This window comes from Clinocottus analis, unplaced genomic scaffold (assembly GCF_023055335.1).
Source record: "Clinocottus analis isolate CAN_PGR_092001 unplaced genomic scaffold, fCliAna1.0.p SCAF_15, whole genome shotgun sequence".
NCBI classification, from domain to species: domain Eukaryota; kingdom Metazoa; phylum Chordata; class Actinopteri; order Perciformes; family Cottidae; genus Clinocottus; species Clinocottus analis.
The window spans coordinates 6,197,080-6,223,893 of record NW_027175876.1 but is presented as its reverse complement, the minus strand read 5'-3'; the positions used below and the strand labels follow the sequence as shown (position 1 = coordinate 6,223,893).

Below are 26,814 nucleotides of genomic sequence, written 5' to 3'. Positions count from 1 at the left end.
GAGGCGCAGTGTGTGCAGGATTTTGCTGTGTGCTGCGGGCGTTCTCTCACTCGATATTTTTTTTTTAATAGAAATAAGCTTATGTGTGCTCGCTCCATAATTTCAGACCGCTTTCTGTCGCTCGTCGAGGGATTCCATCAACTTTTCGGAAACTTCTCGCCCGCTGTGACGCCACCTCCGCCGGCGTGTGCTTTGGTTTATGCGCGGGCACGGATCCGCGCATTTGCAGGCTGCGGAGCAAGGAACAGCCCGCAAGGAAGTTTTCAGACGTGTGACCTGTTGCGGGTCCAACACAAAACAACTTCAGGCCGGCCCTTCTTTCCCATGTTTTGCCGTTTCTTCTAACGTCAATTCGACGCTCGAGCTGTCGCGGGAGTTTCGTGAACATGTCGGGACGCCATTCGCGCACTAAACTTCGGTTCGTGCCAAGCAATGTGGGAGCGTTTCACCGGTGCGTCAAGGGCAACTTTCTGTAGAAGCAGCCTTGGCACCCACTACTCGTTTATTGCTGGTGCTCAGGTTCACTGCCCGTGGGCTTGGATTCAAGCTTTGCACCAGATTGGCCTGACTGAACACAGCATATTCTGACACCATGGAAGGGGATCAGGGGACCGGTGCGCCTTCAGAGGAGCCCCGGGCAGAGAGCGCTGCTGCGTCCGACAGTTTTTCCCAACTGTGGACGGACGTAATGGGCATGCTGGTAAGTTGTATTGTGGTGGTGGTGGTGGTGGGGGGAGGGAGGGAAGAGGGTGACACGATCATAGACTGAACTAAAAGAGTTAGCACCCTCGTCGTCAAAGTTGGCAGTGATTTGCCGAATGAGCGATTGTGGAGCCAATTAGTTGCCGCATGCAAATTGCGCTTCAAAGCAGCCAGTTGAGTCCTTACAGGCCCGAGTTGCTTCAAACGCACCAGCGCTGCGTGCGGTTCAGTTGGAGGCTGCTCGTGACGTGTTCATTCGTTTTAAGTCGGTCGGAACTGAACAGGAATCGATGGAGGAGATGGTATGGTACACACTGAGAGATTAACCCTTGTATGTGCGTTTGTGTTGAGTCCGCTGCTACCTTTCTCCAACCTGATGCTGTCGCTCCTCCAGATGTGGAGATGTGTTGTCTGTCTTATTGGCTGGTGCCAAACACACAACTGCACATGCTGATTTATTAGAGATGCTTTGGCTTTCCTGAAGTTCCCATCACGGTCTCTGAGACCTCACATGCTCTTGCTATTAGGAAACATTCTAACATTTTTTTTTTTTTACCAATTTGCTTATTAAGTAAATACTTGATGAAGTTAAGTTTGATTTCCCAGTGTTTCAGCCCATTTAATCGTAAGAGATATCAAGTGTCCTGTTTTCTTTGTGATCTGCATTATCTCAGTCCAGAGAGTCAGATTAACTGTATACTGCATGCTTGTGACGTCCATGAGCTTCTCTTTGGAGATGCTATACATTGGAACAACTCTCCTTTGTGTGGCGGCCACAGCAGTCTGGATTTTACAGGCCACAGGGTCTGATTGATCTGCTGACCAAATGTGTTGCAGTTACTTCCAGTCTGTTTTAAGCCAGAGGTGTTAATTTGGTTTGGTCTGGCACTGAAGATGCAAATGGTGTGTGCACGTTGTCGGGGGAGGCTGTCCTGCCCTCTGACACCGGGTGGGAGACCTGGCTCCCTGCCAGGCAATTTATCCAGATTTATTGCTCTGGAGGCAAATGTCTGCAAGACCATGCGCTCATGGGTCCCCCCCCCCCCCTCCCGAGGCGAGAGACACACATGCAGAACAGCAACGAGCCTTTTGAACTCTTTTGTTCTTGACATATACTGTACACGTCAAATGCAGCAAACTCCACTATTCCATGGTGAATGCAATAATCCTGGGATATATAGTATAGATGGATGCGTCCATCAACATGGTTGGAGGTCACGGACTAATCACTGACCTCAGCTTTTGCTGGGCCCTTGTTCTACATACGGTATCTTCTTGACATGTTTATATTCTGGCCATGGCTTGGATAGTTGTGACCATCTTATCTTCCAACAAAACTACCCTGGAAAGATTAGAAGTGTGAAAGTATGGAACTTGATCGGCCTTTTCTGGCTGCTGGTGGTGTCTTTTCAAAAGTTCAGCAGGTCAGATTGTCATACTAGAACTCGCTGGTTGACAGCCATGACAATACAGGGGTTTCTGTTGGAATGCTGTTGTGGTGATGAGTTTCTTGAGTTGATGGCAGCTTGCAGGCATCATGTAAGTAAATACCACAGTTTCCAGTAAAACATTGTCTTTTTTTGCCGTACTTGTATGCTTTTGAAAAAGTGCACGTGGTTATATTTTCATTGATTGATTTATGTATTGCTTTATTGACATACGTAATACAGTAACAGTGAAAAGTCACAACAATACAAGTCTCATAAGTTGCCCTTGATTTAATGAGCTTTATTCCCAAAAATGTGCTGCCGAGGCTGATATCTTTAAGCACCCAGTGACATGAATATCCTCGACACAATGAACACCGGCTACCTCAAAGTAAAATGGATCTGCTAAATATAACTGTTGCCCTATAACTTTCAATGGCTTTTGTTTTGCTAGTGATATGGGAACCCAATGCCCTTTTTAATTTGGGTTTGCCCCAAGACTGTTGACCCAACTTTAATGCACTGTTTTAAATGTGTTTGATCTTGGCTCCCTATTCGTGAGAGCAGGCTTACTTGTACATCCTGATAATGATCTGGCGAACATGCTTATTAGACTCCTGCCCGTCAGTGATTACGATTTGTTTTAGCACGCATGCCAAACTCAAGAACTACTCCGGTGACAGTGCAGATAAGCATTAAAAGAGCCAGCTGCCAGAAGTTCCTCCGCATAATTTCATCGACATTTGCAGCTCCGATATAAGTTTTCGATGGGTACTCGATCTTGCACAGTAGTTATCCTGTGTTTAGGATGAATACTAAAGTATGCCAGTAATTTATTTGCGGTTGAACTTGAGCTAATTAAGAGTCAAAGGCAGTTTGTGACAGCGTAGCGCTGGAGCTAGAGCTGTTTGGTCAGATTTACAGATGTCTGAATGGGGATTTGCCTCTGGTCCCACCCCTCTTCTAAAGGCATGAGGGTTTTTACTGAACTTTTTTTTATTGGAAGTTAAATGAGCCACATTAAAAAGGCCTGACTGGAAACAAACAATTCCGTTTTGGCATAAATGTTTTTGTGCATTTGTACAGACTATTCTGCAACAAACCATTCCATTCCTGAGTCGGTGACCTTCAGTGTTAAGTAATGGCTGCTAAATTTCTTTCAACGCGTGGAGGAGAGACACAATGCAGATTTTTAACCACCTAAAAATACCTTCCAAGTGTGCGCCTTCCTAGTCTAGATGATTTTACCATAAACCTGGACAGCTGACAGTCAACCATTTTTTTCATTTTCGCTCCTCTGACATAAATCTCTGATTCTGGTTTTTGCTTGAAAGGTTGTCGAGCCTTGTGGAAATCTTGTACTGGCCTGCAAGAAATCCGTCTCGGTTTGAAGAGCGTTTTGTGGTGTTTCACACAGTGTGGGTGGGAGTTTGTCCATTTAGAAAACACTGATTATGTACTGACCAGTGCTTCATCTCAAGACCTAAGGATTGGATACTGCTCTCGAGACATGGATATTGATTGTGTCTGCGAAACAAATGGTTAGATGTGGTTTCTACGTTCTTCCTTCCACATAGCACTTCATACAGAGTGGCAGCATATGCTGCAGTCCTTTACTGCCAAACCGTGGGGAGCTAGGCCACTTTATATCTTTGCCAATAATGTTCTAACACAGTCTATCATAGCCTAATTGTGTCTATTGTTGCCCAGTCCCACTCAGTGGACTCCTCCTTTGCCCCCCCCCCCCCATCCCTTCCTCCTGTACTGGTGTCATTATTGAGGTCACAGAGAACTGGCAGGTTTCCTCTGTTGGGATGGCAGAGCACAGTTCTGCTCAAGCCACGGATATCCTCAGGAAGCCCGCTAAAACGGGCGGGGCTCACCTTCCTCGACAGTCTTCCCTCGTTGGCTCCCATCTCCAACACTAGATCTTAGTCAGACCACTGGCTCTATGTTTTGTGGAAATCTCCACTGGCGTGCATCTGATATTTTTCAGAGCTCCTTTTAGTTGGTAATGCAACACGACCAACGAGCAGCACCCTCTTTTACCCACTTGTCTTTACTTATTCCACTTTTCTTATACCAGACAAGATGTATTGTTCTCCTTCTGTTTTTGTTATATGACTGGTTGGCAGTACAGGGGCAACAGTAGAGGAAAAAAATGAGCACGGTTAAATGTGTCCTATTTGGGGAGCTGGGGTAACTGGATGGATAGATGGCCGGGTGTAGTACAAGATGGATTACTGTGGGGGGACTGCTGCACAGGCGATGTCTTGCGTGCTTTGGGTTTTAGCTGGTGTATCCATGACTCTTGGTAAATGTGGGCAAGTCCATTGGCTCACCCTTCACAAAACATGTGTGTGATGCAACACAATACAAGACAGTCTGTGTCCATTTCAACCTGCCGCACCTGTCCTGAGACATGCGTTGCAAGTGAAAGCGATCATACTCCTGACGTTGAAACATTACATCAGATGCGTGGCTCTATTGTAAACTCTTGACATTGTTCTTTCGCCCCCGAGAGAAGGGGCAGTCACCATGGCTGGCCTTGTGACAATGGTTAACACCATGTACACCCCCATTCAGCCAATTCAGGAATGTGAGCCCAAAGGACGAACCAGAACAAACATGTTAGGTCCGGGGCTAAAGGCTTTTAGCCTTTCAGCATGTCTTCCACTCTGCTTATAATAAACAAGCACTGTCTTTGATAGACTTTGCAACATCCATTATAATGTATAAAAACCGGAATTGAGCATAAATTGCTTGCAGTATTAGCTGCGGGCTTTGGCAGTGACTCCAGAGCATGCAAGGAGACCTGAGTTATCAGTGCCTTGCACGCTGGCTGTGGAATTTTTTAATAACTTTGCAAGAGATTGCTTTAGTGGAGTGCCATTCAGATGCTAGGTTTTGTAGCAATGGTCACTTCAGCTGGGAACTGCTCATTCTTGGCAATGTGTATATGCCTAGAATAATAGAATGAACAGCTTGTACCTGACTCAAAGTACTGTGAAAGGAGAAATGAACACTGCAGTGTGTTTGTCATCTTGTTGCATTAAAAACTAGGGACAATGATTTCCATTTTTGAGAATGCTATAATACAGGGCAAAGAATGGTTCAAATCTTTGAAAACTACAATTCCAGTTGGCTGATAACATACAAAGTATTGGTTTTAACACTGTACACAACGTTGCATCTTTATTACACCAAGGTTGCTTCATACTGACTTAGTGGAAGTCCCAGGAGGCAAACTTCTGTGGGAGAATGCCAGGAATGCCGTTGTTAATTGATTAAGATAGCAGGGGCTACTGGGTCTTAATGCTGTTTGTATTCCCAAGTGTGCTGCCGTGCTGCCTTCAGGGAGGATATTACAGTATATTTCAAACCAAAGCTGAGGATATTTTATTTGTTTTCCATGACGGAATTAACTGCTTATTTGTTCAATCTTGGAATTCTAGGAATGGATGCTATTCATCTCCATTCCTTCAACACAATCCTGAGTGAATATTGTGTAACTCACTTGGTTATGGCTCACTAGCAACCATATCACACACATTGCTGAAATATTCATGTGCAATACCAGTGATTTGCGGCTATTGCGGCTTTTACGTTATCACTTCTCAAAAGTGTCTCTACATTTCTCATAACCGTTTCTCTGTTGCGCGTTGAATTTTGAATTATGTCCAGAAACGTCAAGCAGCTTGTTCACAGTTTTATCTGAAAAGAATTCAGCTGCACTTTGGGAGTAGCCATCTTGATTGAGTAGGCTTAAACAGTCAATGACGCATGCACACTCTTTACTGTAAATACACACAAACACTCCCGCATCAACTTTTGCTTGGGTGTTGTTTTTTTCTGTCTGACTATTGTTGTCATTGTTCCAGTCAAAGCTGGGAGTTGGCCTCCCTCATTTCCAGGGTGGAGAAGCAGTTACATCAGCTGGATTATATTTGGTCTCAATTTCAAACACCTCCATGAAACCTCTTGTTTACATCAGTGTGTTTAATTGTGTAAGTTATATTTTTAGACTTGCTTTCAGGGTTATTAATTAGCTTAATATTGTAACACACAGATACATCCATATGCGTTCCAGGTTAGGTAAGCTGAGGGGGATTTAATACTCATCCTTAGAACCTCTCACCCACCCAGACTCCAGATGTTTTATCCTCCTCTCACCCCACAGCTGCCGAGTGAATGTCCCACAAATCATCCCTTGTCCAGCCTCCACCCCCACCGCCCACATTTCCAAACTGGATGTGTGGACCACTGTCAGATCCCTCCCTGCTCTTCCACCTCCACTCCCACGTTGACAGACTCTCTCTAAAATGTGGACTAAACTCTTGCTCATCCGCTGACACGAACGTTAAATCAAACATCCCGAGTCTTTCCTTCCCTAATTCCTTTCCCTCAGATTCTACGGTTTCCCCAAAGGTATTTTCACTCTCTCCACTTGTTCTCACGCGCCGTCTCATGGTGGACATGCACATAATGGAGCGATATCACTTTACAAGATGGGGAGCGGGGGTGCGGGTCAGCTGTGCTGGACCCCCATGAGCTCATGCCATTAGAGAGTTGGAGGAATTTCAGTTATCCACACACACACACACACACACACACACACACACACAGGGACGTTTGCACACACGTGGATGCATACAGCCAGAGACGCACATCAATACGGCGATCACATGCAGCTTTGTCTGTCCACAGTCGTGGTTTACATTTCATGTTCCTGATGGAGTGGGGCTAGAAACATGGCAACGCTTGATTTAAGTATGATTAATGAATTCTGCTGCCATGACCCAGTTTAACACCGAGCAGGAGAAGCTCTCTTTCGATCGAGAGCCGCTGTAATCTCAGGACGAGGTTTGTTTTTATCTTCAGGATGTGGCGACTGGATCAGCTCATTTGTGACATGCGTCTGGTGATAGAAACATCTTGGAGTTGGGTAATGAGAGCGCGCTTTCACTCGTTGCGAAAGAATGCAGGGGAAAGCATGTGTCTGCTCAGGGAGTGCTCCCACCGGGAATCTCAGTCATCTCGGACCATATGTCCGGCCAGAAACCGAATTTCTCAAGCAATGAGACGGGGAGGATGGATCCCAGCTGGCCGAATGGCACTTTTGAGACAGAACACGTGTGTTTGCTCGCGATATTGTGGTTTGTGCACAATCAGTAAGTGCCCTCTCTCGTTGCACTGAGTTGTGTTGTTTGTAACGGGTTTGCCGTAGTTTTGTTTTGGTCCAGTGTTTTGAAATCTCCTGCATGCATGCGTGCATGCATGTGAATGCTAATGTGTGTTCGCAGGAGCCTGAAGCCCACGTGCGTGTGTTTGTGGCCCTCACACTCACAGTGATCCATTCATCTGTGGCCTGGCACCCAGATAGTGAGTCCGGTTGAGAAAGACAGAGACTGAGAGAGACTGAGAGAGACTGTTCGGACCCTGCACAGTGACTCAATGCTCGCTGTCTGCCTGGCACAGATTAGATCAACACTGATGAATATTCAACAGCTTGCCATTTCTGCCAGAATGGCCGACATCTTTTTTTTTTTTCTTTCCCCCAAAGCAAGAGATGAGTGTCGGTCTTCTCTTTAGTAAGTGCAAAAGAGGTGGCCCTTCTTAAGAACTAAAGGAATAAATAGATTGTTCACATTTCTTTCTGGTCTGATGGAGGATGATTAGTTGGCTTGATAAGTGCATCGATGGTTTGGTTGTTTTGTGGTAAGTCATACACAAGGACTGACCCCAGCGAACCTCATGATCTTGTGTCATGGTTCAGTTTACGCTTCATGTTTCCAAAAGTAAGTCAGAGGCCAGTCTTCAACATGATATCCAAAGAGTGTTTGTTAGGTAAGGCCTTTACTGTTTGGAGCGCGGCTTCCTCTCTCAATCCTAAACACATGTCTTCCACACAAAGACAGGAACTGTGCTGATCTAAACTACAGCGAACCGGAAGAGTGTGTTTTGGTTTGTAGTTGGGTGAACGTCTGAGGAGGGAAAGGGCATCTTTTGATTTGAGCCTCGATAAAGACAAAACCCAGGATCAAACCACGGCTGGCCAAAGACGCTGAATGGGTCTTGATAAGAATCAACTGCTGAAAATAAACAGACCTTTCATTGAGGGGTATATTTATGTTATTCTGTTTCGAGTGTGTTAGTAGACAACCCATACATATCTATTCGCAAGTGTTGATGAGTGATTATGTTTGTATCCCTAAAGCCGTGCCATTTTTACCCAAATGCATGCCTGTAGGCGCACATGCCACTCATGGTCAATGTTTTTTTTTTTTAAAGCTGTGCTATATGGAGAGGATATGTTGCAGCACTGGTACATTATTTAAGTGATAGAAGCTGCGTGAAAGAGTGAATCATTGCAATTACTGGTTGTTTGTTTTTACGTGAAGTTTTGAAGCGATTTAATGAAGAGCAAACTGCAGAATTGCATGATCAGCTCTCCTTTTCTCGGGATGTCGTAGTTCCTCGGCTGAACCATGTCCTCTCTTCCTCTCTCCAGGATGGTTCTCTGGGCAACATAGATGACCTTGCCCAGGAGTACTCTGAGTACTACAACACCTGCTTCAGTGACGTCAATGACCGCATGGAGGAGCTCCGCAAAAGACGAGTCTCCCAAGAGGTTGACATGGTAAATACAAACTCACACACACACACACACGAGTGAAAGAAAAAATACCTACGTTGCTCATGGTTTCAGCAAAAACAGTGGTCAGGCAAATCATTTTCATGCTTCCAAAATACTTTTGGATAAATGATGCAAATCTTTTAATAATGACCCTAAAAATCCCCCTTTTTTTTGTGTGGTCTCAGAGCTTTACACAGTGTTATTTCCACACTCTTCGCCAACAACCTGGCAAGGAACAACAGCAGCGGAACAAACGTGGATGTGTGCAAAGGTTCAGGACGTTCCCCAAAGGCACTATGCCTTTTCTGCTTGTGAATGCATTTGTGTTCTGGGGGTCCTCTTCACAGGGATGTAGGGTAGTGGGGCACCCCTCTGGTTGCCAAGCTGCACTCCAACGTGTGAAGGAATGCTGCCGGCGCTGCCTCAGAGGCCGCAGCTCCGTGCCACACTATAGCCATAGGTCCACAAATGCAAGCACAAGTGTTGAATGTTTTGCTACCTTCATAATTCCTCGGTGGTTTATTCAGGGTGATTGAATAGGTATGCACCCTGAGAAAAAATGTAATTTGTTCTCATTTCTAAAACAAATATATCCGAAATGTAGCCACCTTTTCTGACTTAGCTGCTGCTATCTATAGTATGGATCTGCTTAAGATAAAAATCTCCAACTTGGATATCACAAATATGTCTGACAAAATAATGATTCCGCAGACTTTGCTCATGTTTATCGTGTTACCTCAGCTATTCTTATTTTAGCCCCTGTCAACATTTTCATTGCTCATGTACTATCGTCTGTCATTACTGGCTTTCCAGCTCAATCGGAGGCCTCTTCTGCTCGGAGGCAGCCATGTGGTTTTGGTTTGGTTCCGCAGCTCCGATGTATAGCTGATTTATTGTGCTCTTCCTTTCAATGACTGCAGGTAGACGTTCTGTTCGCACAGCTTCCATGAGAGGGATTGGAAAGCATAACAAAAAAAAAATCATAGCCGTGGCTACATGGAACACTTAACCTATAATGTGATACGTGGCCTTCATGTGAGTTTACATTAATATGGATTACCTCGGGGCGTTTTATTGTTTGAGAAGGTTTAATCCTGACGTTATAAAACAGGTGAAGAGGAAGCAGTCGGGGCAGATTGTGCAGCCCGGGTGTAAGATGAGCGGAAAAGAGCTGACTGGGCCCTGAGCCTGAAGCCCAAGACAGGAGCAGGATGAGGATGTGAACAGAGGAAGACGAAGGGAGGAGGATGAGGAGAGTGAAGAGAAGGAGTGGCGAATGGAGTAGCCTGCAGCTGTCCTGCTACTCTGCAATGTTTGGCACCGTAATATAGGAGAAGGGGAGGAAAAAAACAAAACACAAAGGAAGGAATATAGGTCAGACAACACCTTACCGAGAGTTCTCAAAGGCGCAGTATCAACCTACGCTGTATGGATTGAACTTTGCCTTGCATTTCGGTGCAGTCATTTTCTAAAATTAGGTTTTGGGAATATTCAAGTCGAGAGCAGCCGTTTTACACCGAGGGGAAGAGTCGTTTGAGCAAAACTACTTCCTCTTAGGCCATATTCTTTCCATTGGACTGAATAGCTTTATAGAATGAAAGACTGCGGCGCAGTACCTTTTTTAAAACGGAAATAAAAACATAAAATACATTCTAAAAGTATGACACACGAGATGAAGAGAAAGAAAAGCAGAGCGCGAGAGACCAAGATGAAGGGAGGAGAACGTGCAGCAGAATGGCCGCCCAGGCGTAAAGAGAGTAGCAAACACCTCTTGTTTCTTGTGAAGTGTGTCCAGAAATCCGTGGCTGCAAGCAAACGTCATGCATCCGCCTCCCTGAGGACCAGGAGCAGGTGGTTAAAGAAGGTCACAGTGTTCAATAGCCGCGGTAATGGGGAGACATTTAGCAAGTTGCACTCCGAAAAGGGAGTTGCCCTTCAGAGAAAGACTTGTCACTTGTAAAGGGTACAGGATGATGGGTGACTCAATCATGTTCCACACCCTCGACACTCATTGTCTTTCTTCTTTTTTTCCACTCCGAATGAATAGGTCAGCTCTTCTCTGTGTTTCGACCGGGACGTCTAATCATCCCTCGTTTCTTCCAAAGTAACTTTTTTGCCACCGAGGAGGTTACTCAGTCCTTCCAAAGTGCGGGGCAAAGGTCACCTCGGCGTTGTCCTCTCCTGGTCTGAACACTCGACTGACACACAGTTGTCTAAGACACCAGGAAGTGGGATTTTTGTGGTTTTGGATTTGTGTTATAATACTGTTGTGATTGTGTCTGATCAAGAGGCCCGTCTCCCTGCTCACGTACCCGGCTGCGCTGTGCGGCTGTGTCGGTGACCGCCGGTAGATCATAACCTTATCATTTCTAGATTGATAAAGTGAGCCTGAATTCATGAATATGTAAGATATTACTACAAATAGTCTTGCAATTTTACCTTGAAACCTCTGCCGTATTGCCTTTTTGTTTGCATATTGGGTAAAGAAATAAAGTTAGCCTAAGGTTAGAGTATGATGACGTATCTACATACGTCAACTTTGTCTGGGGAAAACGTATTAGGCAATTTGCATTTGATAAAATTCCCAAAAGAAAGCCGGTGTCTATAGTTTGACTGTGGGGAGCATGGTGACAATGAAGTGAAAGAAGAAGCCCTATTATTGACTGTTTCTGTTCCCCAAAAACTTCTCAAATTGAGCCCAGGGCCCAACAATTGTAGGTTATCTTGAAAAAAAAACATTTCATAAGGAAAACTTTAGTTTCTGTTTGGGTTTTTTGCTCCATTCCGAAGAAATGTTCTTGCAACACTAACATTTTTAACAAGCGTGTTTGTTTTCCCTTTCACAATGTGTCTGCTAGCTCTTTAGGGCCCCTGAATCGCAACAGTGAGACTGTGGTGAGATGCTATTAGGAGCTGATGAGAGAGGCTCTCACAGATAACTATCCACCACTTCCGGCTTGGTTTCTGCTGGATTGTTCCACGGCATTTTCATGTTAGTTTTATGAGTAGTAGGGACACAAGGGGTTGAATAAACATCCCCCTCAGGGAATGCAACCTATGGATTAGCGCTACCGTGCACAGCTTCCCAGTGCTCCTATAGACAATGAGCGTTTGCAAGGCTCCCACTAGCATGCTGATTTGGTGACGCACACGGCTCATTAGTGGAAGAGGGAGCATCGAAAAGAGCAAAGAGTTCAGCCACTCTCACAGAATTTGATATTGTTTTGCATTTGTTATATCTGCAATAGTTCACCAAAACCCCAAACAGAAGATAATTAACATTGATGTAAGTCATCAACATGCACTGCAGAGAGAGCTATACATTTCAGATCAACCCTTTTCATAAACACACCGCTGTATCCGCTGTTTACGTAATACATATATTTAATATTTAGTTGAGTTTTGTAGAAGTTGCTCCTATTTCTAGATGAGCTCTTTGTCTTTTAAGGATGTGTTATTATATTGTTTCCTTAGTCATCATTATTTTCCACCCGAAAGCATCATTTTATTTTACCCTGCGTGTGGTTAACGTGAAAAGGATAAAAAGGATTTTTAAAGTGATCTCTCTCTCTCTCTCTCTCTCTCTCTCTCTCTCTCTCTCTCTCTCTTTTGATGAAAACATGCCAAAACATGGACACAGAAGCTGAAGTGTGCAAACTGTACATTAGCATACCTCTCAAACCACAACGAAGTGGACAGATGATGTACATCAAGTATAAATCAAGATGGATCATTTTTTAATTTGTGGTTGCGGGGCGAACGCTTTCACACATTTCTCCATGCTGTCAACCATGATGAGACATTGCAACACTGTCTGTGGTAATAGCCTGGAGGGTAATTACAAAGTTGTGGATAAACAAGCTAGCCTCGGAGATTAAACCCTTCGATGCTTCGACCAGAACCTTTCAGACGTCGGTCTCACTGTTGACCTTATCATTTCAACTCTTTTGACACACAAACGCCTCAGCTGGTGTCAGATTGATCCGGTTGCCTCCGGATTGCTCTGTAATGGTTTTCTAGCTGAGTAGTTTGACAGATGGGAGTCGAGACTCGAGCACTGACTTGTTTTGTTTCGCCATGAGGCCTGTTTGAAGTTCAGTCCTCAAAGTGGGTCAGTTCAGTCGGGTTACAACTACACCGCGGAAGAAAGACAAACTGTCGCAGATTCTGCTGCTTATTTGTCCTTTCTGCCTTCAGGCTTTTGCCTGGAAACGCAGCAACGCAACAGCTGCCCTTTTGTTGCTGTAGGATTACTTTCGAATGATGTTGGCCCGAGCTTCATTATTGCCATAGCCCTCGCGGAAAGCAAGTGGTATATTTGTAATTTTTTTTTTTCCATGATTTCAGCCATTGGATCTTGAGACCGTCATCGGAATTTGTAATAACTCCGGTATTTGTCTTGAAATGGCAAAACAACGATGATCCTTTTGGCGAAGGAATGCTCCTTACTGCAGAAGCACGCATGCCTGTGCCGCGAGTATGTGTGCGCACGCACACTCTCACTCTCTTGAGCCTGATGGCGCGGATCCAGGAGAGGTGTCACTAAGTGTGCAGCAGGTCAGAGGTGTGCGTGTGTGTTCTCCAAACAATCCGGTTTTCATTGTGCCGTACTGGTCCCGCAGCTAACGTCTTTTTGGTCTTGCCCTGGGTTTTCCAGTTGGTGCCCGTCACTCTGTACGCACAATCTAAACCTCATTCTCGCCCCCCCCCCCACCCTCCCCTAGATTCGCCCAGCCATGCCAGTTGGCGTACCTCCACTAAGGCCACCTGGTCTCTCCGGTTTTGCCGCCCACCCGCTACTTTTCCTCCTGAGGTTGGCAGTAACTCCACAGTGGGAGCTCGTGCCTTTGGTGGGCTTTGTAGTCATGCTTGAGCTAAAAGGCCGCTATTTAACGCTCATCTGTATTGCTATGCTTTCCTTCTCATTACCAGAGGCTGGTGCCGCTGTAGCAGAGCAGTGTTTAGCTGTAGTCTCTTGGTTAATGATGGAAACGCTAGATCCCCTGTCTGCAGACACTGTGATCCTCATTAGCCGGAGTTCTTCCTCGTACGCTCCCCTCCTGCGTTCTTCCTTTGATTTTAACTCAATTCAGTCATGCTTAAGCAATCAGGGTATTGCGTTGGCATCATCCTCACGTACACACACACACGCACACACAGAGCACAAACAAGCCTGTGGCAATCTTTGGGGGGGAAACGCATGCACATTCACGCGCATCGTGTCAATTCTCGGTAAGTAGGGCAGTATCTCAAGCTGATGCTGGTGAGTTCAAGTAAAGGATAGCTTGCTCCCTCTGGGAGTGTGTTGTGAGATCTAAGTTTCACATGCAGATACCCCTCTCTCTCTCAAAACCGCATCAATTAGATATTCTCTTTCAGAATCGGTGTCGGTTACGCTGACTGCTCGTTGGCGTTCGGTTCTCCGACAAATCCCTCTCACAGATCTGCAGTTAAAGGCAAACGGGATGTAGACTTAGTTTGTTTTTTCTTCCGATCTTCTCCTCAGCCTTTTCGCCATCCCGCCGCCTCTTTCCATGTCGGAGATGGCACGCACAGACGAGGAGTAAAGGGAAGCCGAGGAGTTGCAGGAGGAACAGAGAGCTGCTTTGTGCCTCTTGTGTGTGTGTGTGTGTGTGTGTGGGGGGGGGGGGGGGGGTGCTCTTTGGTTTGCGTGTCTGTGTAGGTTTGTTAATGTCTGTGGTGGCATGTATGTGGCTATGTCAGGATGTGCGTCTGGCTGTGTAATGTTTTGTGTTTGTCCGTGTGAGGTGTGTATGCAGTGTGTACATGGCGCCTGTAGTTATCCAGACTGGCGTATCATTTCTATCGCTGCAGTTCGGAGAAGCCATCAGAGAGGATCTGAATCCGCCGCTACCTCTTGTGAAAGATTGTCCGACTGCGTGTGCATGTGAGCACACTCCACGCTCCTTCTTTATGTGGTTTTGTTTTTCGGAGTACACCCACGTCATTCGGCACCATGCAGTTGTTTAAACAGAGCTGGCAGCGCTTGTTTCGGGGATGTAAGTGTTGTTTCTTTGCATAACATAAACTCTCCCACTTCCTCTGTAAGAAAAAAACCCAACAATCTTTCGGATATGTCCCAGATTTCCCCCAACGCTCAGCTTGGCAATGCGATAAGACAGAACTCTGTACGTCTGGTAAATGAGGCTTTTATGGCCAGGTACCTGCTCTCTGACTTATGGGACTCGCCACGCTCCCGGGGGAATTGTTTTAGAGCTTTTTCCAACAGTACTTGATCTACTTTCCAAAGAAACGTCCGGACCGATGTCCCTGTCTGCTTAATCACTGTAACAGACAAATACACAAACAAAGCAAATGGGACTAGAAGGACTGGTGGTGCAAAAGTTAAGCCAGCCAGACATCTTGACTGTCTGCCTGCAGTTGATTACTGTTGGGATAAGTGGAGGTTTCAGGCTAATTTTAAGGCGTTTTAGCCACCCCAGCACTTTAGGTGCCCTGCTCTTCTGACCTGCAGGCTACAGACTCTTAAAGAGCTTTTAAAGGAGGTCATGCCACTTTGAGTCCTTCAGCTATATCCTGTGAAGGATTGTATCCCCCTCGCTCAAAGCCCAGTCAGAGAAGGTTAAACTAAAGGTCACTCTGATTAGGAAGCATGACGGACCGAGTGTAGGAAGTGTTCTAGATTCAGCCTCCTGTGATTGATGCAATCTAATATCTGGCTGTGGAGATAGAGAGTAGTACGTATTTCTCAGAAACGACTCATATCCTATGCCTGCGCTCCATTCTTTTCTTCGTGGCGGCGGCTATCTGCCCTCAACCTGCTTGTGCTGACCGAACATACTTGACTTTTTGTTTGTATTCATTCATAGTGATCCTCCGGTCAGATAAGTAATTGAAATGCCACTTTGGCTGCCAAGCTGGATGAGGAAATTCACTACAACTTTGACCGCAAGCTGATTTGACAGAAGCCATCGGCATGTTTTACTGTCGTCTTCAGTCTTGACAAAACACAACGTACCTTTTTTTTAGAGCGTAAAACCAGTTAGGGGTTTAACAGGGGACATTCAGTGTTATTCTTCAAGTTTAGCAACAGACCTAGAAGAACAAGATCGGCAGATTGTGTGCGGAAATGTTCATTAGAAACAGGAACTTGTCTTTGGTTGTGTTTTCTATTATTAAGATCTGATGAATTTCAGCAATGCCATAACTTTGACACTTCCCCAAAAAATGGCCCAAAGTAAATGAAAGCAAAGAGGTCATCACAATGAGCTGTCCATTATTTCACTTTTTACTAAATCAGCTGGTTGACTAACCTCTGTCAACATATTCCCATGACATGTACAGTCTGCCTAATATGATCAAGACTGACTCATGTATGCATTATTATTTTCACAAATATTTTTCATTTGACGTTCTCTCATTATAGTATCTCAGCATTGTGCCAGTTAAAAGCGGGCTACCCTTGCAGCTCGCGCCCGGAGGATTAAAGGCACATATGTGTTACGAAGCAATGAGCAAGAAAATGTCCACTAAAAAGGAACAATGTTGACATGAGGATAGGCCCAAGGGCAAGGGATGCAGGCCTTTAAATCCCTCCTCCACATGTAGAAAATCTGGTCACCACCCTTAAGCAAAGTCTGACCCCATCTGTTCCTGTGGTGTTTAATATTCCACAGTTCAAGAGTAGTGTGCTGCCATCAGGCGAGTGAGTGCAGGGAGTTAGGTTATCTCTTCCGTGACAGTTCAAACGCACAAAAGAACACACAAGCATGAAGCTATGCACTTGACCGATCCCCCGAGGCCGTTCACTGGCTCTCAGGATTCACGTGCAGCAAGTTTGAAATTGAAGTTGCAGACCTGTTGGGATTGTGCTGCCCTTGTGTCTGCCTGTGGGAGCATTTGGTTTGAGGCACATCTGTATCTGTATTTGTCATGATGAGGACGCCTGCTTTAGACGGATGCAAGCAGCAGCGCTGTGCAGCAGTGAAAACAGCCTGAACAGACATTATGGGCTGGAGAAGCTTAGCAACAGTTTTAAAGTAAAAAGCGGCTAAACGTGTTTATTTGCACTCTTTGGTTATCCGTTTGTCGATACAAGCCAGTTCGCCCTCGTCTGCTGCCATTTCTTTTCGTCCCGTATGGAATATTGTATTCTAAAAATGTAAGGAAACGCAGCGGCGTGGAGGGAGGTGCCCTCCAACGTCATTGTAATCCACTGTGGAATTCAATGTTGCCAGTTACGTCGGTGCTTTTGTGACATCTTGTTCTGCGAGGAAACCCAAGACTCCACTCGGCGACACCACCGCCCAGCAGTATTCACCAGTGGTATTCAATAACAATCAGAACAAGTATTGCAGGTTTCCCAAAAGCAAGACTTGACTTGTTGAGCTGTCAATGAGTGGGTTGTTATGGTGTGCGTGCGTGTGTGTGTGTCTGTGTGTGTGTGTATGCACACGTGTTGGTGTTTGTTTTCACTGACATGCAGGTGTGTCTACATGAACCTGACCAAGAAAACGTCCTTCCCACATGAGGGCATTATTCAACATGCCATCCGCTGTTTCTGTATTCATATGTTAATAAGGGATTATTCTTTGACGCTGACATTTGATCTCCTTTCTTCTCTCTTTTTGCCTTTTTTCATTTTCAGGAGAAACAAGATCAAAGCAGCACATCCATGCAGCTCCGTTCTGAGATCCAGGTAGGCAGACACACTGTGTGCACTTTTACCCGATCCTTGGCTACGAAGTCAGTCTGACACCCGTCTCCCTCTTTCTGTCCTCAGGAATCTTTAGGCTTCAGCAGTGAGGTGTCCACTCCAGAAACAGACCGAAAGTAAGTTTTGCCCCTCCCCGATTTTAATCCCTCACATGTGACCGGAGCCCGTGTTGAACAATGAAACACGCTTAGATTGAAATGTGTGTCTGTCAAAACAATGTGCCCGTCAGCCCGTGTCTGGATAGCATCACGCCATACATGCCTGTGCACGTAATCACGGATCACACTTAGCCTTTCTGCATGTCCGCACCTAAAGACGGAGAGCCAAGTGGAAATGCTCACACTTCCATCTGATCTCCATAGATCTCTCCTATGACAGCTTGGACAGAAGGTCTCTGACCTTCCCCACGGGGAGCAGAGGTGGAAAACCTCAACTGAGCGTGGCGGTGTGTGAAAGAGCGGTCATTCGGCTATGGCTGACCTGGGTTGTAGATGTAGGTCAACATGAACGAGTGTCTTCCCAAACATTTACATGTTTATAATGATTTTATAAATCCATATTAGGTCAAATATGACCTAATTATTATGAAGGTGACTGATTTTTTTTAAGTAAGTATAAAGGAAATAGACCCTCAACCTTTAAAGACATCACATATTTGACCTGTAGTCGGTCACCAAAGCTCCCTCGGTCACAGGAAAACCACGGACTGCTTCCTCCGGCCGACCTGCGCAGTCTAGCAGCCACTCTGTTCTCTGGCCGTCCATGCTTCCTTCCTGCCTTTGTGTCCAGCAGGGGAAAGGGGGGAGGGGGAGATGGGGGAGGACGAGAGGGCGATGGCCGAATGATTACAGCCAAGGAGTGTGAACGAAAGAGCAGGATGGGAATGGAAATGGGTGGGGTTCCTTTTCACTGGTTAGCACAAAGTGCGCGCGCGCGTGTGTGTGTGTTCATTTTGCACACCACTGTATTTTGTGTGTTTTAAAAAAAAAAAATCTTCCACCAAAATGGTTCCCATGAGATCACTGTCATACACATTTAAAGCACTCCAAGTTGGTCGACAAAATGTTCTCTAAACGCTTCAGTGTCAAGCAGGATTTGATTCACCACAGTCACACAGATCTGAAGGCACTGGGTTTGTTTGATTTCTGTTAAAGCAGAACTGAGGTCAGGACATCTTTAAATGTTCTTCACAACAAGATAAGTCATGGAGATTTCAATGAAGAATAGATTGCCCATTGGTGGGGACTGAAACCTCTCCATTACATGTAAAGGAGAGATTAAGTGGAGACTAGTGGACGGAGGCCCAGTCAAACCTTCAAGCCGTGTGTGCCAGGGCCAGAAGTTAAATAATTATTAGTGTGACTCCGAAATGACCTCTTTTATTTCTATTTCTTTGGTCTTTGTTTGTGAGCATCAACTCTGTGTGACCCCCAGTGGAATTGTCATGTTCACGTGACGACCACGTGCGGCAGAGGAAGCGCATACCACAGACATGATCTCTTCTCCCATGGCTGTATATGTTGAACAGACAAATGCTGAGGATGATGGGAACCAGATGCCAAATGTTCAAATGACGTGTCTTTGCTGTTCGAGAGAGTCCCAGAAAGAGCCCCTAACTTCTTCCTGTCAGTCTGCTTTCTTTCTGTCCTCGGTGCCTCACATCCCTTTTCTCATAAAGATTCAGACCTTTTCTCAACTGGAGTCTTCAATTAATCTGTAGTGAAACTACTCCACATTCACCCGTCCCTTCACCTCTGTGATTTCCATTCTTTCATCGATTCATTTTTCTTACTACAAAACCCCAAACTCCATTTCTGGTAATAGAGTTGCATAAGAAGAACTTTTTCTTATTACTTTAATCTAATTAATCTCATATTCATGCTCCAGGACAAAGTGTCCCCCAACCATTGCTTTAGCAATATATATATATATATATATATATATATATATATATATATATATATATATATATATATATATATATATATATATATATATATATATAGATATATATATATATATATGACTTTTTTCCCCATATTAATTCCTATCTACTCGTCTCACTATGTTCTCTCTTACGTTGCCTATTGTGCACTTTCCATTGTGGTGAATAGGTTGCAGGTGGAGTAATCCACAGTCTACCGGCAGAGTGATAGACAAGCCTCGGACACGGATAACCCCGTCACCGCCTCGTGGCACAACACTGGCAGAGGAGATTACCCAGACTTCATCTTAGGCTGTGCCACCCCTCCTCTGTCTGTGCGTCTCCTTGCCACTTAGTTGGTTGGTTCTGCTCCCATCACGTCTGGTATGCGAGTGCCGATGACGGAGTTTTCTCAGAAGGCTGAGCGGTTCAAGCTGGGAACTTCCTGTTTTGAAAGTTGATTGATTGGGGGGTATTGTTGCAGAGAGGGGTCATCGAGCTTATCAGAGACGCTAACAGCGGAGGTAAATGGAGTTTGATGAAAGCCTACATGTGCACGGTCGCATGCTGATTATCGGCGGTCACGAGTTGTGTAAGGTTGCCCGTTTAGAGGCAGTTGTGCTCCGGGGAGCTTATGCAACTAATAATCAGATAGAAATGTAAGCCGTGCCATGTGAAGAATCCGTTTACAGCAACAGTACCATGTTGGAAAACTAAAGTACCCTGTCAGCGCATTCACCACTTGTGGCTGAGTGTCGCAGCCCTCATGGAACTGCTATTTGCTTCTGGGAGTGAAGCACATGTGATAGGAGGCAGGGAAATGCATGCACAAGCACAAAAACGTACAGTTTTTCAGTTTTTTCTAATTCCCTTCCACGTTCAGTCTGCCCCTTTTTTGATGTGACCACTGACCTTTTTTTTTTTAAATGACCCCCGAAGTGTCCACCCCTCTGCTCTTCCTGTGGACACAGTCACCGTAGCATCGGGTCGCTGCCTTTCATTGTCTCTCTCAGAACACCGGAGACCATCTTGCTCCAGGTGGCCAGCCCTGGAGTCACACAGTCGCCATACACACATACATGTGTGTGCACTGCTGTGATTTATGCCGAGTTCACACAGCTGTGTGTCCAACTCTGGCCGTGTGCTGGTTTATCAACTTTGCTGTGCAGCAGCTCCGTCACACAGGATGCTAAACCTGTGATTCATTCTGCGTTCGTACAAGGCTTCCTACGCACCATCGCCTGCTGGAATCATCCTTTTTGTTTCCTGATGTTGATGTGGTATGTTTTATGCTCGTGCAACGACCACATATTCACTGCCTCTACAGCTGTAACACACAGAAGTGGAGTGTCGTGCTATAACATAGACGGCACTCGCGCGATCATTTCGACTGGCTCAATCCGGTCAGACATACGGTATCACGTCCCCTGATCAAGCTTGCCATTGCCACATGGCTCCAATGGCATAAGCTCACATTCATAGAGGTATCATGAAAATATACTTTCTCCTGTACTACAAAGGTTCAGCCAAAGTTCTGAACTTAATATTATGCAGAAAATGGAAAGTTGGCTTCTTATGCTAATGCAATAAAAAAAAAAAGCAGTTAAATGACCCCTCCTCGATGTAAAGAACAGGAATAGAAATGGAAAGGCATGCCAAAGATTGGAAGTTAAACCAATTAAGTTGCCAAGCCACACAATGCCTGGCCTGACACCCTCTTTCAAAGACATCCAGGCTGGTGAGCACGTGGATGTGTGTATGTGCATGCATGTGTGCGCGCTGCACGGGAGCTTAATTTATAGAGCGTGAAGGGAGGGGGGGGGCATCGCTGCCACAGAAACGCTCCTATTGAGTGAGCTCTATTAGCATTAGCTTTGGCCCTAGCCTATCTGAGAGGGGGATGAACAGTGGGGCAAACCATACAGGCCTCCATTCAATTAGCATCTCATTATGTTGCCATAGCAGCCGGGCTTTAAGCCACGTGAAGAGTTCCCATTGCACCAAGAGAGGGCTGCCATGTATGAACAAACATATGAACATGTATACACACGCACACACACACACACACAAGCAGCCACTAGAGTGGGAAGTGAACTGTTCTGATCCTGTCACACACTTTCACATTGCTTCACTGGCAGCCACCTGTCCGTCTGCACGGCTCAGCAGCTGTGTGCCAGTGTGCACTGGGCTGCGGCCATAAAGGGGCGTGTGGATGTGGGATGGTGTCCGAGAGTTTTGCCTTTTTAGTAGAGAGATTTACCAAGCAGGTCTCTGGGGGCCTCAACTGGACAAATGTGTCGTTCTTATCTGTCCTTTCCCTCCCCTTTTGATTTAATCCCTTCTAATGGAATGAAGCTTACAGTGTTCTGCCACCGGCAGTCAGTATCTTTCTCACACACACACACACACACACCTGTAGGGCGTTATCCTCAGACACGATCCACGCTGAAGCTTCACTCTCTCTCCTTGGTCTCGTCTTCCGCGAAGTTTTCAGCAGCTACTTTGAACATGAACTGCTGAAGCTCACCCCCCCCCCCCCCCCCCCGACCCCGCTCTCTACTACACACTTTTTCAATATAAAATATATAGAAATAGATTGCCATTGATGGGGTTTCTTGCCTCCTCAAGAACAAGTGGGGAGTCGACCACAGCCTCGCATGCCGCTGAAATTGCTAGAACATTGGGTGAGGCTGCTCAGACATGACTTTTTGATTGGAAGCTGAGTGCAGTTCATTTGCCACAAGGGGCTTCTGAGTTATTTTCCTACTGGTTAGTATCGGTTATTTAGAAAGGTTCATGGACACATCTTGACCTTTTTTTTATTTTCGGTACTTTGTTATTTTCCATCTCTCCTTCTTTTATGCTGTCTGTCTTCCTCGTGACTGTCTTTCCTGCAGAGGGTAGTGGAAATACAAACAGGCTGAGTCTGCCCTGTGGTTTCTCCTCCTCCTCCTCCTCCTCCTCTCTCCTTCTGTTCCTCTCTTCCTTGATTCCGTAGCTGCTTTCCCTCTCCCCCTTCACATGCTTGCCCGTGTCTTTTTCCTTCATCTTGTTGACTTTTCTTCGTTCTTTACTGCTTCTTAAACACGTTGTAGTACAACCATCTTTATCTGACCCTCTTGTTTTGTGTCATTGTCTACATCCTCTCCTCCACCACCTCCCTCTCAAGCCTCAGGGACCTGGCTTTGCTATCACTTAAGTACCACCACTGACCCCAAGTGGTGAGCAGACAGAACTGCAGCCGTCTTTATCAGAAACGACTGTGCTCTCATAAACAGTGACAGAGACACTTTGTGATATGGGTTGAGAGAAAGAAGAAGGAAGATTATTTTATTTTAATGTTGGTTCTTTCTTTCTTTACTCTTTCACCCACAGAATGTCCCTGCACAAATCCAGCTCTGAAGAAGGATCTGGAGGTAAATTGATACGCATTTTTATGTTTGTCTTCTGCCGTCTTAATATGTTTAAGATTAGGCTACAAATGTTTCAATCCTTGGAGTGAGATTGAAATATAAAACTAGCCGCATCATAAATTCTAGGGATGAGCTATACCCATAACCCATGCATATATTTACAACATAAATATTGAACCGGCCTTTCTTGTAGGTAAATGGGACAACAAGAAGAAAAACAAATCTTTTTGGCAGAACTTCCGCAAGTCTCAGCACAAACCAGTCATGAGACAGACATCTAAAGGTTTGTGTGGCTTTACTTTTCTGATCTGCTGTACTGAATACGTGTTAATCCATATTTGACCCTTTTTTTTCCTTCTTTTTTCCCCTTTCGCCTCCTTCAGGAGAAGACATAGGCTTCGTGGCTAGTGAGATCACCATGAGCGATGAAGAGCGAATCCAACTCATGATGATGGTGAAAGAGAAGATGATCACCGTTGAAGAAGCTCTTGCCCGGGTAGGAAGCTCCACTGACTTTCTGGCCCCTCCCCTCTCACCCTTCACACACACGCACACACACGCACACACACTCACTCAACCCAGTTTGTGGGTCTTTCTGTTCCATGTTCTCATCACAGCTCTGGCTTACTAAAACGACTTACTCTTACTAACATTTACAAGGCCCTACATTTTAACCATTGTTCTCACACACACACCCACACACACCCCCCCACACACACACACACACTGTTGGTGTATCCAGATGTGCAGGCGTCTCGGGACTTTAGGGTGTGAGTTTTTGGAGTGTGTGTGTGTGGGTGTGTTCAGTTCATCATTGTGAGGTTATTGGTCACAGTAACGCAACAGCCCCATCTGTTGGGGGGAGGACGCTCTGGTGCGTTGTGGTTTCTCTCTTTCGGTGGACATGGTGGATAATTACTTGGCTTTCCTTCAAATTTCCTTCTATTTCTTTTTGAATCAATTTCTGGTTATTTTTTCTTTTCACGTGCCTTCTTCTTTTTGTACCTCCTCTCCAGTCAATGCCCTTCTGTAATGCCTTGCTCATGGGTAGCGTGTCCGTCCAGCAGCATTCGAGCACTGGATTGCTCTCCACGACGCAGATTGTTAATTATCTTCTTACCGTTTCTTTAGTTTTCTCTTTGGCGAACACGTAGCTTGATCCCAGCTTCCTGTCTCGTGATTGACACCCAGTTAAACCAATCAATGATCAGCCTCTTGTATCGTTGCGCTAACAAGTCTTTATTTAGTGTGTTCAGTATACCACTGATCAATGCCTAAGACAATAAATCTATCTTTCAAGTCACTTTTTTTTATTTATGGAGCATGATTTATGTCTGCTCAGAAAAGCAGGCTTGAATCTTTATGACAAAAAAAAACCATTAAAAAAAGCTCATAAAAGGAGGCGCTAAACATTTTAGACTAGATTACTGCTTTCCATAAAACATTACTGGCTTTCAGCTTGGTGATCGTTGTCACAACCGTCACCAAGCGAGGCTTACAGTACTCACCATTTATTTCCCGCCCAGTCCTTCTCTTCTGTCTGCGTGGCCGTCTGCCTGCACACATGCGCTGTGAATGCACTCCATTGACGCCTCTTAACCGTTAGCGTATGGAGTGATGCACAGCAGCATGCTGGGTAAGAGTGGATGGCCCCGCCCCTGTTCCTCTGCCTCTCTAAACTCTTCTTCTCCACGTAGCTGAAGGAGTATGAGCGCAGCAGACAGTCCAGCAGTACTGACACTGCAGAGTGGACTGACGGATCCGCATCCAATCTAAACCAGTCCTCGAACTGCAACGTAAGTACACCCCACCCCCTTATCCCGACTCTGACCCCCCCTCCCCCCCACAAAAAACCCTGACCTCTCCCGTTTTACTCCACCTCTCTAACCACTCTCACCTTTTTAAGTTTGAATTTTTCAGCCAAGGACGTTGTGGATGTGGACGGCCGTCGTTATTTAAAAATGTGTGCATGGAAGGAAGGAAATGTGTGTGTGTGTGTATATTCAGATTTAGTAAATCAACTATTTTTTTTTTAATTTGGGAGATTTTCGTATGACATTGCACAAACCACTTTCACTCAACGTGTATCTTGCCTTCCTCTCCCTTTTTTCTCCTCCTCTTCTCTCTGGTCTTCATTTATTGGCCAGAATACATTCTCTCCACCATGTCATGTGCGTCTTCACACTGGGAGTTACCCGTGTGATTCTTGATCCATCGCTTAACTCTGGTTTCTGAGGCTGCGCTCATGAATTGGCAGTCACAATATATAATAATATTCATATTCATTCTGATCCTGTCATGGACATTTGAAATATCTCCTCGGCACAGTCAAAATTGGCTGATGTAGCAGCAAGGAAATTGTCTTTTGGGAGATTTAAGCCAGGTCTGTCTTTATCAATCTACCCGAACCCAGACCGGCTTTTGCTCTTGTTAGCTGTGCTTTTGTCAGCTGTGGCGAGGCCTCCAAACCTTTGAGTGTTCTTTGTGGAGCGGAGCTGGAGCTCAGGCGGGTTATGTTGGATGCAGCTTTAGTGTCTGTTAACAAATGAGCTGTTCTCTCCGTTATCTGTTGGCATATGTTGATGTTTTTTATTTTTTTTAGATGTAGGTCAGCTCTGATTTAGATTCAGTGGTCATGGCGGCTTTTCATTAGTTCTGTACTGTATGCCATCATATGGAAATAGCATGCAGTCACACAGTCTCACACTTTTCTTTACTGGAAATGGGTTTATCCAAACACAACCATTCCAAATGCTCTGAGAATAATTGCCTGCACTTGTGTATTATCGTTTTTTTGAAATGTGCCACTAATTCCTTACTAAACAGCACGGATGCTTTCTCACTTCATGCAGCTAAATGCATGTGCATTGCATGTTCTTACTGTTCAAGTAAATAGAAGGTTGACTGTAACCTTCACACAGATGTTAATATGGATGTTGTATTGAGTTGCTTTCCCCAAATGACAATTTGTTTGAAGTGGATGAATATGTTTCAATGAGAGGTGCTTGACTTTTACACATTTATAGCTGCCACAGTCATTGTATGGTTTGCATTCATAAACTCAATGAAATTAGATCTACATAACTACTACTTAACATAACTGTGTCAGTAAATCCATGTATGAGCAATCATGCAAAACAGTTTCATTCCCAAGGGGTCTCCATTAAATTCTCCTACGTGATGATTTCCTTCCATATGAAAAATAGTATTCCATAATTATGCCATAGATAGCTTCAGATCAAGTTCTGTCTGGCTGTTTGATGTAGGTACGTGACTTGTGCATGCATTTGTTGATCATCGTGTCGGTCTGCCAATTCTCACGCTCACTTCCTGTGGGAAGAAGATTGATCGATTTGGGGGATTCCACAGAAAGGGAAGAGGATGGAAGAGTTACAAAAAGGAGTATTGTTGGAGGAACACACAACTCCGCTCCAGAGGCTGTGAATAAACATGACAGCTGGAGGCAGAGAGGAAACAAGGGAGAGAAAAATACAGAAGATAAAGACCTTTCACTTCCCCCAGGCCCCCCACAAAGGGAGGTGGGGTGGGTTGGGGTCGGAGGGGGGGGGGGGTCTGTGTTCCAAAATTGGCCACCTCAGGAAATATTGCTTCTGTTGGTGTCACACAATGCCCCCTCTTCATTCGAAAGAATGAACTTTCCCAGATCATTCCCAAATTGAAATAGTGTTGCACGTCTGTGTGCGCCTCTATATACAGACATGTTAATGCACAGCTCGTGTAACTGTTCATGGGTGCAATACACAATCTTTGGCTGCTCTGTGCCTTTTCTTTGATGCCGTCTTCCCCCCCCCCCCCCCCGGCCCCTCCGGTCCGTCTTCCTCCGGCGATCGGAGCCCACATTCCAGGGCTGGCCATTATCGATGTGGGGGCCAAGGCAGGGTCAGAGGGGCTCAAATGCGGGGATTGTTCTCCATGCACAACACGCCTTTTCTCTGCTCGCTGTGCGGCACGGCACTTCCACACAGTCCCTCATTCCTCAGAGCCGAATGCAC

General features: G+C 45.4%; 1 protein-coding gene across 7 annotated transcripts in view; it reads left to right on the top strand.

The window, feature by feature from the left end:
• The window catches only part of sash1a (SAM and SH3 domain containing 1a), a 151,919-nt gene that overhangs the window by 99,412 nt on the left and 25,693 nt on the right, over window positions 1–26,814 (top strand). For 4 of the 7 annotated variants that reach the window (XM_068576564.1, XM_068576563.1, XM_068576567.1 and 1 more), the window contains 7 exons: window positions 8,641–8,769; window positions 17,396–17,446; window positions 17,531–17,580; window positions 22,764–22,804; window positions 22,995–23,084; window positions 23,185–23,297; window positions 24,499–24,597. In XM_068576564.1, coding sequence (XP_068432665.1) covers window positions 8,641–8,769; window positions 17,396–17,446; window positions 17,531–17,580; window positions 22,764–22,804; window positions 22,995–23,084; window positions 23,185–23,297; window positions 24,499–24,597 — 573 coding nt within the window. Of the gene's footprint in view, window positions 1–90; window positions 701–8,640; window positions 8,770–17,395; window positions 17,447–17,530; window positions 17,581–22,763; window positions 22,805–22,994; window positions 23,085–23,184; window positions 23,298–24,498; window positions 24,598–26,814 lie in introns of those variants that run through there. The other 3 variants (XM_068576566.1, XM_068576568.1, XM_068576565.1) reach the window with 3 other exon arrangements.